General features: G+C 41.3%; 1 protein-coding gene across 12 annotated transcripts in view; it reads left to right on the top strand.

Moving 5' to 3' along the window:
- Nucleotides 1-14,897, top strand: part of tead3b (TEA domain family member 3 b) — a 38,660-nt gene that overhangs the window by 4,006 nt on the left and 19,757 nt on the right. For all 12 annotated transcript variants that reach the window (XM_074640765.1, XM_074640737.1, XM_074640758.1 and 9 more), the window contains exon 3: nucleotides 12,407-12,661. In XM_074640765.1, coding sequence (XP_074496866.1) covers nucleotides 12,655-12,661 — 7 coding nt within the window. In that variant the 5' untranslated portion in view covers nucleotides 12,407-12,654. The remainder of the gene's footprint in view (nucleotides 1-12,406; nucleotides 12,662-14,897) is intronic.

Here is a 14,897-nt window from a genome sequence, read left to right as displayed (position 1 = left end):
TAACATGAGGGCTCGCTGAGGCCCGGCGTCTGGTGTTTCAGAGACGTGTGTGTGTGTGTGTGTGTGTGTGTGTGTCGTGCTGGAGCTCCAGTGACCCAAGGGCACTCATGTGAAACCCCTTTAATCCCTCAGAGTGTTTTCGGTTGGGGGGATGATCTCCTTCTGCAGCACAGAGTTACTCGTTTTGGTCGCTCCTAATATAAAATAACTAGGGATGGGCGATATGGAGAAAATCAAAAATCTTGATTTACAAAATATTTTCACGATGACATGTTTGATAAATTATCAGTAATGTGGGTATAATGACTAAGTGGGTAAATGCAAATAATAGAACAACTAGAACAGTTTGGTAAATTCAAAATTGACATCACTTTACTGTAATGCAACCAGGAAAAGACAACATTTACCATATTACGATATCCAAAATCTAAGACGATATTTAGTCTCAAAACACGATATTGATATAATATTGATATATTGCCCGGCCCTAAAAAACAACACAGGTGCCCCAGTGATTTTAAGAGTGCTTTATAAGAGTGTATGTACATACATTAAATGTGCAACAAGTTTCCTCTCTCCGGTTCAGCTTATTTTTTATATCTAATCTTAGTTTTTCCTTGTGAAAATCCCCTCTATATGGCCCTGATCAAAGCCATGGCTTCTTTTAATGCCTTGTTCCACGATTTATATGCTCGGATGAGTTATTGGCTGGTGCATTCTGCTGCAAAAAGTTATGCATGTCTTAAAGGTTTCACAGATTATGGCTTCAAACCGCTCCCCTCACCACAAAACGACCAATTCAGGCTGGGATGGCTTCTCCGCTGCTTTCTCTGGAAAATTTCCGATTAAAATGCTGATTCAGTACTGTAAAAAAAAAAAAAAAAAAAAAAAAAGAAAAGAAAAAAAGAAAAGCATTCTGGCGCACTCGCCCCGTTTTGTGTCAGTCTTTCCCTCTTCAGATGGATTTAGGCTTAATTCTATGAAAGTGTGACGTTTCAAGGTGGACCACATAGGCAGCAGCACCCAGAATGAATGAATGAATCGGGCCTTGGCTCGCCGTGTGATACTCATTCATCCGTCTCTCAGTGACTCATTTAGGAAACCAGTAACCTCTCCTTATACCTCAGTGTGGGGTGATTTGTTTACAAGAAAACAACAAATAAGAATCAGTTGTGGCGCGTTTCGTGGTGTAAATACTTTTAAAAACATACAGCATGTCCGATTCCTCCAACTCACATCGCCTTCGCACATTCTCACTCTTGCGTGCAAGACGTTGCTCCGAACATTATTGTTTTTCTTGGGCATGCAGCTGGTATCAAACTGCAAATGTTTGACTTGACAAGGAGAGCATGTGGTGTGTGTTCATGTGTGTGTGTGTGTGTGTCTCAACTTTTCCCTCTGCCTCTCTTCTTTTCTTGCCTTCTTGCCGTGTGAGCTGTTGGCTGTCCAGCCCTCCTCTCACTCTCAGCTCTGATTGTTTCCTGAGCGCCGTGCCAGATAGGAAGTAGGAGGAAGTTATTGGAGGAGCTGCAGAGAATTTATTAGGGCCAAACACAGACACAGAGAGGGAGAGGGGAGGGGAGGCTTTTTTGGGGGGGGAGATGGGGCTCGTGCTGTCTGAAGAAGGCAGTGGCGGCAAAAACTCTGAGCACGCAGCTCATCGCCTTTTAATTTCTAAAGAGCAGTAATCGATTTAAACATGTGCATTCACTGTAAATGCATCTGTGTGCGTTTCTGCGTGTCAGGAGGAATAAGGCAGCGTCTCCTGTTCTTGTCAGAGAGCAGCTTTCCTGGCCTGCAACCTAAAATGTTTTCTTTATCTGTAATCTGACCTCAGAGAGCAGCTGCTCCTTCTGCCACCAAGTCCTGTTGTTTCCCCTGTCAGGAGTGTGTTTGTGTGGCTGTCGGTGTGTGTGTGTGTGTGTGGAGGAGGGGGTCTCACTGTGACATCTGTGAGCGCCCCTCAACCTTAACAAGACGTGTGGAGGAGTTTGGATTTGTTACTGTGTATAAAAGTTGGGTGGAGGTGTGTTTAACTCTGGGCTAAGCAGGGGGGCTTGGGGCTGCCAGCAGGGGATCTGTTCTTTGCCAACAAGTGTCCCAACTCCAGCAGCAGCTTAACAAAAGGCTGCATTTTTGAAAGAAAGGAACAAATCCCGTAGTGTGTTGGTTAACAAACAGACGGAGGCACATACATTACGCCAGTAGGCATGTGATGGAGAGACAAACACAAGCAGACTCGATGGCTCGACAGTGGAGGAGACAGATTTGAAGGGAATCTGTTAACAATCTGCGACATGATGAGTCAGGAGAATTGAGTCGTGGTAACGGCGGTTTACAGAGTTACAGATAGGAGAGGGAGGCTGATTTTCAACGTCGTGTTTGTGTTTCATATGACCAAATATTTTGGGACAACAAGAAATAACAACATATTTGTATGAATCAAAAACCAGTAACAGGAATGTCTTGTTTTTATAATACTTTTAATTGCTATCTTAAAGCAACTCTAGCTTTAATGGCTATGTTTAACATGAAAGGACTAATTTGTAGTGATTAATCCCAGGAGGATTATCACCTATAGCTTTACAGAGCATTTTAACGTCTTTCAGTTCATTGTTTTGTTTTTTACGACCCACGACTTTACTGTTTTGGTTCAGTCTGAATCCTCTCATCAGCATTGTTTTTAGCAAAAACCTCTGATAAATTCACTGTACACTACCTGCTCAGCAGACAGACACAGTTGATGGTGAACATAGTGGAGCATTTAGCAGCTAAAGAGACAAATACTTCCCTCGAGAGTTGGTGGAGAACAAAACAGAGCTAAAAGAGGAGGATAACTTATTAATGCAGGTTTAAGTTACCAAGTTTTATCTACATGAAATTCTTATTGTGCTTTTATTGTATTGTATTGACACCAGCATCAAAACAAATTCATTATACTAGGGATATATTACTATACTATATACTGCTCCTACTACTAATACTATATACTACTACTATACTATACTAGGGTTGTCACAAGAACCGATACTTTGGTACCAAGTCGATGCCAAAATTCTGAAAACGTCACGGTGCTTGTTTTTCTGCAGTACCTCAGGTACCGTAGGTACCGTGGATCAGGGCTCGAGACTAATGTCGTCCCATCGTCCCGGGGATGATAGAAAATTTCCCTGATAATACTACATTGTGAACAACAAATCTGTGTTGAAATCGGCCGCACGAGACCTAGTAACGTTAGCAGCCGGTGGGCAGCACAGTCCTGCTTGGCTAAATAACAGAGTTAACAGCAACATATGGAGGTTACATTAAGTTATGCGTTACATTATGATGCGTTCAAGCTCTATTCAGTAAAAATGAGTATGAGGCAGAGGTAAATTATAACGTTATCATGATGTGTTCAAAAAATTGTGTTCAGGGGTTGATAATAAAATTGCTAAAAAACTGTATGCAAACGGTATTTAAGGAGTAGATGTTGGAGTACATGGGATTTATTGTTTTGTTTTTCATTTTTACCGTGGTATCGAATTGGGTATCAAGAATCGTGGAATTTTATTGGTATTGGCATCAACTACTAAATTTCTGGTATCGTGACGTTCCTACATACGCACAAACTTAGTGAATAACAATGTTAGATTCCTCTGATTCTGATGCATTTAAAAAAGTAAAAAGAAAATTGAAAACTCCACATTAGTCCACATTATCTGATCTCCAGAAAAACCACATGTTTAATATGTTAACCTGTTAAAGCTTTAGCGCTCACCAGGTTACTGCTTTTTTTGAGTGGAGACGTACAGCAGAACAAAGATATGCTCGAGATGCTCAATGACAGCTGGTGCACCGTTCTCAAGAGATATCTTACATCGATGCCCACATGAGCAACACATGAGTTTTCTGTTTAACACCAAGCACCAAATGTGACTCTAAGCATCTTGGACCAGGTGCATAAACATGGTGGCCTCTTTTACTTGTTGTCATTTGATGCTCCTGCTCCGTCCCACCATCTAAAAAGCACCAGACGTTTTTTCTGCACCGACTCCTCTGTCTGTATTTGTTTGTTGTTGTGTTGCCTTTTGGTATTTACAGCATTTTTAACGAGTAACATCAAAAAGGTCATGCTTTTTTATGCAGGCCGTCTTGACATCATTAAAATAAGAGTTTCTCTGACTGTTATTTTGCTCACAAGGAGGAGTTTCTGTTGAAACTCATTTGCTTTGCGAAACCACAGTTGAAGTTAGGAAACACTTTGAGAATGAAACTAATAATGTGAGTGCAATTAACAGCAGAAGTACAACACTTTAAAAGTCAATCACTGCACACACACTGTTGTTTTTTATACTACTGTCCTAGCTCGATGGGCTCGCATGGCTCTCACGGTGGGATGTTTAGTCTCTGAGTATATTCCTATGATCCATCCTGTTTGGTCTTGAAAGTCGGGACGTTCGGCGAATCTTCCTTTCTCACCAGACGGCTGGAGATGTTGCCATCAGGCCATAAAAGCTACGAGACATGACAGAGTCATTTTGACTCAAGGTCTTGCCCCACTGTCGTCTTTGAATTCCACTGCGTAAGTAGAAACCCATCTGGTTGGTGCATCAAGATGAGCTCATGTTCAGTGGAAGATAGAATCGAGGAATAAAGATGTGGCACATAATCTCTCTCTGAGTGAATAAGTGTTATTGTGTCAACTCCTGAATGTCACTGAAACACACAGGCTCTGTTTGTTTTCCTGCCTGTAGGTGTTTGTAAGGGATTTCCTACGCTCTGTGGCACACTTAATCAAATGCCTGCGCTGGTTTCCCTTTCCTGATTTAGGTTATACCGGCAGCTTTCCTCCATGTGACCCGACAGAGTGACTCAGTAGAATTACTGGAATTCATTGGGACATTTCACTGCACACAATCCCGTCTAGGAAGAAAAAAAGAAAAAAGGAAACTCAGTGCGGTGCCAATAAACTCTGGTCGGTTCGCGGATGGAGTCGGAGCGGAGATAAGCCGATTGCTGAAAACCGACTGCAATGTGATCGCTCAGTTCGGGGCTGGGAAAATGGGAAGAGGGATTGTGGTGCATGAATGGTGGCGTTTGAATGAATGTGCAGAAGCGCATAGTTTTAGAGCGTTTATTTTCCTGCTGCACGTTGGAATTCTGTAGCATGTTGCTCTCGTGGCCTGACTCCCAGAGAACGGGAGGGAGGTGTGTCCCTGATTTTGGTGTTAAAGTGGGAGTCAGTCAGTCAAGATCCTTCAATAAACACTCACACATACAGGTTTGTGCTTGGGACAAGGCCTGCAGCTAACAATTGATTTCATTAACCATTAATCTGGAGATTTTCTCATTTCTCATTGCTCTTTTTGGTTTATATGAAAACAGTGAAAAAACTACCAGAATTTCATCATGAGCCTAAAACACTAAAGATAATCAATTTATTACCACTTGAAAAAGACAGAAGCGGGAAATCCTCACAATAGAGAAGCTCAAAAATTACTTAAAGAGGACCTATTATGCTTACTTTCATGTGCATAGTTGTATTTGGGGTTTCTAGTACAACATGTTTACATGCTTTAATCTTCAAAAAACGCTTTACTTTACTCATACTGGCTGTGCCGCAGCACCTCTTTTCACCCTCTGTCTGAAACGCTCTGTTTGCGCCCATGTCCCGCCCTCCTGAAAAGCCCAGTCTGCTCTGATTGGTCAGCTGGCTCACTCTGTTGTGATTGGTCAACCTAACTAAATTCTTCGGACTCTGCTCCAGCTCTGCTCCAACTAGCTTTATTTGAGGGTGTGCCAAAGTAGCCGCTAGGCAAGTGTGTTACTTGGTGACATCACCATGTTACAGAAGAAAAGACGGGACTTCAAGCCAGGCAGTTCAGGAGCAGTGTTTTTGTGGGAGAGAGTTACTCCCTTTGGCGTGGACTTTGGGTTTTATAACTTTGCAGACATTTTACTGGCACAAAAAACTATACAACACACTAAAGGAAAGGGGAAAAAGCTCCAACGCATAATAGGTCCTCTTTAAACGATTAATAGATTATGAAAACAGCTGCAGCTTTATTTTCTATCGATCGATTAATCGGTAGTTGTATTTATGTATTTGTACAGTATGTGTTGATGAGTGCAGCTCTGAGTATCTGCAGTTTATTTTGTCGTGTGAGTCATTACTATGTTGTTGTGTGAGTTTCTCACCCAAACTTCACCCAACTGTTCTAACGTAATCAACATGTTAATTAGTACAACAGCTTTTCTCTTCAAATGACATGCTGGCAGTAAATCGTGTCGGAGGAACCGAATCCCAAAGGTCTCGACTCGAACTCGCTGTTGCATTCGAGTCCATAAAACTGTCTTTGTGACTTTATTTACCGCTCACTTTTCATCATGAAGTCATGACTATTGTCCAGACTTGAAATCCTGTGACTCCACAAGAGGATGCATTGAAAAACGGCTCCACTGACAATGGCCTGCCTCTAGTCTGAGCTTTGAGCGTGTTCACTGCTGATGTTGCATTCCAGCTGGAACAATCCCACTGTTTTCCAGACCCCAAAGTGGACGCCTAAATTGGACAACACCCCCCACCCCACGTACACACCCCCTCTCCCCCTCTGCTCTCCAACCAACCAACCAACCAACCCACCCACCCACCACCCACTCCTCCCACACACGCATCCCCTGGTCTCCTGTCCTTATTTGGGTAGAGACGTTCTGAGCACTGGGTGGAGGGGGGGTGGTGGTGGTAGAGGAGGGAGGCAGGGAGGGAGGGAGGGCGTTGGGTTGACACAAGGGAGGCAGGAGGAGAAACAGTGAGCACTCGCGGCCCTTTCTTAATAAGGACATGTCTGGAATTCAGGCCCCTCTCTCGGTGAAGAGCCTCTCTTTTCGCAGCACCTCACTCGAACGCACTCCTGCGAGCACTCGGAGCTCCGCCGAGGTCGTCAGATCTGCGTGTCACACTGAGCACCACTCGCGGCTCTTCACAGCTCACAGTGTGGAGGAGGTTTGCAGTGTTTTCTCTGCTATAATTGGAGATAAACAATAGAGCGGCCGCCCCCTCCTCACTGTGCCACCAGTCTTTGATTATTGCCCCGGCTCTACTGTAGCTGTTGCCCTAACAGCACCTGTGCATTCATTAATGAAATACTTTGGGCTGCCTGAGAGACATTTTCACACCAGACCACACAAAGTGCATCTGCTGTACTTTAGGCTGAGAGAGAAAATGTGTGTTTAAGGGTTCCACTAGTGTTGATGTTGACGGCTCTTTGTGCCTAAATGTTTCAGTTTTTAATTTGAACCAACAAACAAGCTGCTGACAGCAAAACAGTGAAACAAGTAAAATCATTGTGGCTGATGTCATGACAGGTTGCTGTCAATGTTGAGCCATTTAAACATATGTGTAATGTTTGCCTTGGAAAATAATTACCATCATAATTTTCCAGAGTTGAAGGTGACATAATTAAACTACTACTCCAAAAATTGCTCCAGGTGCAATTATTTTTATAATTGTGTAATTGTTTTAGTCATTTTTTCAAGCAAAAATTACAAATATTTTCTGGATCCAGCTTTTCAAATGTAAAGATTTGATGCTCTTCTTCGTCGTGCATGATAGTATAATGAGTATTTTGGGGTTTTGAATAAAACAAGACATTCAAAGATGTCATCTTGGGCTGTTGGAAATTATAACAGGTATTTTTTTCATAAATCTCTTTCATTTTATAGACGATTAATTGATTGTTTAAAGGTGCAGTGTGTAGGATTTAGCGGCATCTACGAGGAGGTTGCAGATTGCAACCAACTGAAGCTTCTCTTGTGTGCCAAGCGTGTATGAGAACTATGGTGGCCGACGCGAAAACGTGAATGTCTCTCTCTAGAGCCAGTGTTTGGTTTGTCCGTTCTGGGCTACTGTAGAAACATGGCAGCCGGCTCTGTGAAGAGGACCCGCTCCGTATGTAGATATGAAGGGTTCATTCTAAGTTAAAGAAAACACAACGATTATTATTTTCAGGTGATTATACACTAATGAAAACATACTTAATAATATTATATTCCATTTCTGCTAATAGCCTAAATGTTACACACTGTTCCTTTAAGAAAATAATCTGCAGATTAATCTTAATTAATTAATGATAATAATCATTAGTTGCAGCCCTTTGTTACTTCAATTAACAAAACACAATATTCACTTTACTATAATACAAGACAAAACTAAGCAGACAATCCTCACATTTTAGAAGCTGGAACCAGAGAATGTTTCGCATTTCTTTCTTGAAAAATGCCAATTCATATTTTGTCAAAGGACTACTCGACAAATTGACTAATCGTTGCAGGGAGATGCCGATTTTTATTAAGTATTAATACAAGTCCGCATTAGAAATAATCGAGATCAAAGGGCAAAATTGCCCCCAAATTCAAGGTATTTGCCCCATAAAACACATTCAAGTGTGTATTGGCAAGAATCTGGCAATACGTTACGTATCATGATACAGGAGTTACGATTCAATTTATTGTGATACTGTAAGCAAGGCGATATATTGCGATTTTTTTTTTTAAATCAAATTTTAGTAAAACTGTCATAGTATAAAGAAAACATAAAATCTGAGTAAAAAAGTTTCCTTTTTTTATATGCAATCAGAACAGTGGGATCTGCATTTGCATTTATCACAGTCTCTGTAACATCCAACATCATAGCACTACTTTGAGAGGGCACATCTCTTTGCAAATGAAATAGTATTGACTGGATCTTTGCATATAAACTATTAATAAAAAATGAAAGTCTTTTATAGAATTGATACAATATCAAAAAACATAATATTGTGGTACTCAATATTTTCGATATTTTCCTACATGCACCTCACACAATCAAGGGGGCAAAAAAATACTGTGATTGTATATGTTCAGAATTGCATCATGAAACAATATTTAACACCACCTTGGTAGAGATTATCATTAAACTAACCCTAAGTCTAGTCGTTTGTTGGTAGTCATTGGGAGCGATCCAGCCGTGTGATCTGTGAGGACTGACATGGATCACTTGAGCTGCTGATGAGTGCTGAGTTTCACTGTTGAGTTTTAACACCGTGACCCTGTTGCAAAGGGTCCGCCTTAACCAATACCCTCTCAGCTAAAATTAGCAGCTCGACTTGTGGATATTTGTCAAACCCTCGTTTGGGTTCAGTGGCGACGTGGCGTCCATAAATTTCATGTTGTATGTGGCGTGCAGTAGAATAGGATCCCCGTATGACTGATCTACTCGCTTTTGATCTCTTGTAATTCCTGTTATATGATGACGGGAACGGAAAGGAAGCATCACTAATCCTCCACCTCTGCTTTTTCACCCATGTGTGGTCCTCGAAGCGATTAGAAAGTAGGAATCTTTCTAAATACTGAGAGATAAACGGAGTAGCGGAGGCTAAGGGAGATGTCAAGGCTATCACAAATATATCCAGATAAAATAAAACAACTCCGTGGCTGCACAGTTTTGGTGTAATTATACGAAGGGTAATCATACGTGTGGCCTTGAGAACACGAGTTTCACTGATTTACACCGACATTTTTTATATTATTTTTCCAAATAAAGTGAGGAGTACAGATCACATTCCAAGACTGAAACTTAATTACTGGTTTGATTTTTATTTTACAGAAATAATACTGTGAATATTTGACTCCCTAACTCTGCAAAACCTCATAAAAGAAGTCAAATATGACTTATACTGAAAAACAAACAGCTGTAAACAGATAATGTAACATCTCTGTATTTATCTCTTATACTTTATTTATGTCAGCATCTGCAGAAATGCTAAAGTAGAGAAACACAAGCATCCTGGGAGGATCGCGGTTACCTCATAGACTTCCATTTCAGAAACAATACGATGCTGAAAGGGCAGCTTGAAAAATACTTAAGATCTTTGCCTGCAGTCAGCCATAAGCCAACCACACTGGGACACAGTTCCCAGACCACAAGAATTCTTTGAGGCCAGCGCTGATTAGTGAGGTCTTTAAACTTCGTTTTATGGAATATCTTGAATTCATTTGGCCATTTCGGAGAAATAAAATCGAGGAAATTACAGTAATAATTACAGTTAGCATTGTTTATTCATACAAATTTAATGACTGCAATAAAGAAAAATGTCAAAGAGAGCCAAAGTAGTGACCTATAGATGAATGACATTCCATATTCGCGTCTCGTTGTGCTTCATATGAACTCGCACGGCTCCGGGCCGTCTTTGTAGCCACACAAATAATTCACTGTATGTATATTTCTAAAGAAAAAGCAGTAGAGGAACTTAGTAGGGATTAAGTTTACACAGTATGGAAGCTGTTAATGAAATTGGATACTAATTGAATTTGATTTAATCATATCCATGTTCCCATTGATCCGGTAGGTATCCAGTTGAAATTTGCTTGTGAATATCAGCAGCGTTGCATCATAAATTCAAAACAAGGAAACAAAATGAGAAAGTCGTTCAGTGTTTTACGATGAAGGCGAAGCAGCAGTGGATGTACTCATGAAACCTGCTCATCCAGCACAAACGCCAAAAAAAGAATTCCTCCGCACATGAATGTCACAAAAATAGTATGTTAATAAAACAAATGCTGGCTTGTAATTATACAGTATGATAGATCTAATGAAAGACTACGTTTTGTTTTCTTCATAGTAATGAATTTGTTTGCCAGATGGCATCACATGACCCGCGTTTCCGACTGTGGCCACTAGACCGAAATTGATACAATAGTTTGGATAATTTCTCCGGCTAAAAATAACCTCATTTGACTGACTTTTGTAGTATTGCACGCTTGTTACCAGGTGGTGATTGTTTTCAGATCAGATAAACAATGTATGCATTAATGGATACGTTTGGTGATTTTTGTTACTGGCACCAAATCCCTTACTTTGCACGTTGGTGGCTGGATTCTCGCGACGTCACGAGATCAAGCGAGAATCTCAGGATCACAAGTCACACAAAAGTCTATATTGTCAGGCTTCAAGTAATGCGTTTGTGTACCGAAGGCCAGATCACGGCTCTTCTTCAGACTGCCTTCGGCAAGAGTTTGATTGGCAGAAAGTTCATCCAATCACCTGCCAGGTATTTTTCTTTTCAAGTGCCTGCTCTTTTTCAAACAGTTTCCAATGAAGGTTTCTCAGATGGTTCTGTGTAACAAACCATCTGGTGGGTCAGGTTGGCTAATCCCATGAATAGATCAAAACCAACAATGCGTCAGTACGTCTCTCGGTACTGTCTGACTTTCCTACCTCGTCTGTAGCACTCAGACCCAAGCCCACCCATTAAGTCCTACTCAAGACGTAAATCCTTAAGTATAAAGTTTCATACTTAAATAAGACAAAATGATTTCTTTGAACAGCTGGGCACTTTAGTTTTTAGCAAATGCTTCTCAAACAGGAGTAAATACAAATAGTACATTTGTTGGGGACTATTTGTAGCTGCAGATCAACACAGATTTCATGCACTAGTGAGTATTTACGTCACCAGGATAGTGTGTGTGTTGGATTGACTCACAGTGCCCATGCTCATGATTACACGGATTACAACGCTGTGGTTCATGGATGTGTTTTAAATGCTATTAGACAACAATGGAGCTCTTTAGCACATAAGCTATATCAGGCTTTGACTGCACAGACATTATTTGTCCAATCATTGTTGATTTGGTGTTGTCATGGGATTCGTTGATAATAAGAAATCCTTCAACTTGCTGTCCGTGCAGATGGCAACATCCGGGTCTGAAAAGTGAAGCCAATGCGGAAGTGTCTTAAACTTGCATTATTTCTAATAGCCAGCAGGGGGCGACTCCTCTGGTTGCAAAAAGAAGTCTGATTGTAAAGAAGTCAATGAGAAACTGAGCCTACTTCTCACTTGATTTATTACCTCAGTAAATATTGTAAACATGAGTTTATGGTCTCAAATGCTAGTTTCAAGTCTTCTTCAATACAGCATGATGTTCATTTAGTAAATTATGGTCCCATTTAGAGTCAAATAGACCATAAAGCAGGGTATGCTTTAGGGCGTGGCTACCTTGTGATTGACAGGTCGCTACCACGGCGTTGTCCTGTCTGGGAGTTGTTTCAGGACTTTAACCCTTTTACAGTGTGTTTTACGTTTGTGAAAGTTAAAATATCTTATTCAGTGTTCAGTTGTACTTAGCTCCACCCTCTCGTGTCACTTCTGGTTGCAAAAAAAACAAGATGGCGACAGCCAAAATGCCGAACTCGAGGCTTCAAAACCGTAGTCCACAAATCAATGGGTGACGTCACGGTGACTACGTCCACTTATATACAGTCAATATATCCATGTTTACACTGTTTGGGTGTTATGTGTTGTGTAGTTATGATAAACATTTGCTAAAGAATGCAACTCAATATTAAATAAAAACAGCTAAGCAACTTGTATCTTTCTTTCTTTCACAGGTCTCCTACAGATCCTTTGATTTTGGGGCTCGGGGTTGGGCCCAGGGGGAGCCGCCACCATTGCTTCCAACGAGTGGAGCGCCAACGGTAGCCCAGAAGATGGGCTGGACGGGGAAAACGAGGACAAGACCATCGACGGGGACGCCGAGGGCGTGTGGAGCCCGGACATCGAGCAGAGCTTCCAGGAGGCCCTCGCCATCTACCCTCCCTGTGGCAGGAGGAAAATCATCCTGTCAGACGAGGGGAAGATGTATGGTAAGTACGCTGGACAACAGCCAGAGCAACAAAAGAACAACCATTACATGGAAATCAGTCCCATAATGAACGCACAAAAATGAGAAAACCACCCATTCCACAGAGATTTGTGGCCTAAAGGAACACAAACAGCCACCATTGTGCCCTAGAAAGAAATCAGAAAACTACTTTTCTTCCTCTTGTATTCGTGTCATAACTTTGACACCGAGGTGAATGTTTTCTTTCCACTCTCAGCTCTCTTTAACAAGTCTGTACCTGTTGAGTTGTGACCCAGGGGCAGGTTCTTCCAGTCACACCAGCACTCTCCGCGCTGGTTATTGCTGTCCTGAGAGCATCGCAGCTCCTCTCCGTTTGATTTACACCTGTCTTTTCCCTCACAGTGTTTTTCTTTACAGCCTGTTTTTTATGCCCACTGTTTTATGGCCTCTTCTCTTCCTCGCTACACTCCTCAGTCGCAAAACCTGCTCTTTGTGTTTTATCGCTGAGCGTAATGTGCTCGTTTCCCCCACAAACCGGTATCGCTGGGAGAGTTTTGCCTGCAGGTGACTGGTTGGAGCTGTTTCCTGGAGAAGTGTTGCGTTTGATGCTGGATGGCTCGGGTTAAATTGGCAATAATTAGCACAGCGTGAATCGAGACTCTGGCACAAAAACATCGTATTGGCACGTTGAAGATTTTAAGCATCCATATGGTTTCAGAATAGTTATGCTGTTTCCTGCAGCGTGTTCATTAAATCGCAGGTGTTTGAGCCTTTAATGCCCTGAAAAGCTCCAGATGGATGTGTTGGCAAGTCCTCTGGTAGAATCACTGACATCCAGGTCAGGCCAGGTAGGGAATAGAACGCATTTGTCTTTCATTATTTTGATCCCGCTTTCCCATTCCTATTGTTGAGACAGAGCATGCTCTCGTTATTAGATTAAACATTTAGATTTTTTGCTGAGCAGCAACAAAAGATGATTGACAGGAATCGTGCTGCCTTTTTCCTGTTTCACATCCCGTTGTCCTCAACAAACCTCTCTGGTTTTGTGAAATTATGTTATTTTCACCATCGTATTTCAACTCCCCTCAAGCTCTGCTTTGTAAGACTTTTTCCTGCCCTTTAATTATTGTCCAGTGTGTCTCAAAAACTTGCAATTGATTCCGGCTTCAGAGCGACCATAAAAACCATCAATCATTGCCACCAAAGTCTCGGTCGGGTTGTTTATTTTAGAAGCATTAGTGTTTGTTCTTAAAGCACTTCTTTTTGGGGTGGCTTTTCCTTGACGTCAGATGGGATTCTTTTGGCGTGATTCACCCGAGATGGAATCTCATCCTCTCATTCGTCGGGCAGATTTGGATATCCAAGGCCGAGCACATACCTGAGATAACTCGGCCACTGTTTCAGCTTCTGTTGATCCCGTCTTAAGGAGCCACAGTAGTGCGGAAACAAGTAGCAGATTGATTAATTATCAACAGAAAATTCACTTTTTTTTTCTGATTCATTAATCATTTAAGTCATTCAACAAGCAAAAATGCAAAACATTTGCGGATTCTATCTTTACAAATATGATGATTTGGTTTCTTGAGTATTTGTGGACTGTTGGTAAGACAAAACAAGACATTTTATAACATTACCTTGAGCTCAAGGATCGGTATTTTTCACTATTTTCTGACATTTTATAGACTTAAATTATTATTACTAAAATTACAATTAATTAATTAACTGTAAAATTAATTAACAGATTAATATATAATGACAAAAACAGACTAAACTAATGATGCCATGTTCAGTCTGTTTACAGGAAGCATTTCTGATGTGATTCAATAATGAATGCAGTCATTGTTAATTACAATTTAATGTAATTAAACTAATCAAATGTTCATTTTGAGGAGCATATGCTTAAAAATAACTAATAATAAATAATAATTTAATTTGTGTACAGACCCTAAGCACGAATCACTGCAGGCATCTCTAAATTTACCTAAATAACTCTTGGGCCTGTTTAGCAGTGCGGTGTTGTGTCCCCGGCTCCATACATTTGTCATGAGAATGTCAACAAAGAGGCCGGCCGCGCTCAAACCTGCTCCCTTAGCAACAAACTGTCAGGACCCCTCTCAGAGGCCCGTTTTTTTCTAGAGCACTAAACACCCTCTCCATTTACAATAAGTCATCTGAGGCTCTGCTGGCAGAGCCCAGGCATGCCCCAGAAGAAGCCGGCTCACAAGGTGATTACCTCAGATATCTAAAAGCTGCCCTGA

Source organism: Sebastes fasciatus, chromosome 1 (genome assembly GCF_043250625.1).
Source record: "Sebastes fasciatus isolate fSebFas1 chromosome 1, fSebFas1.pri, whole genome shotgun sequence".
Classification (NCBI taxonomy): Eukaryota; Metazoa; Chordata; class Actinopteri; order Perciformes; family Sebastidae; genus Sebastes; species Sebastes fasciatus.
This window is presented reverse-complemented; position numbering and strand designations above follow the sequence as displayed.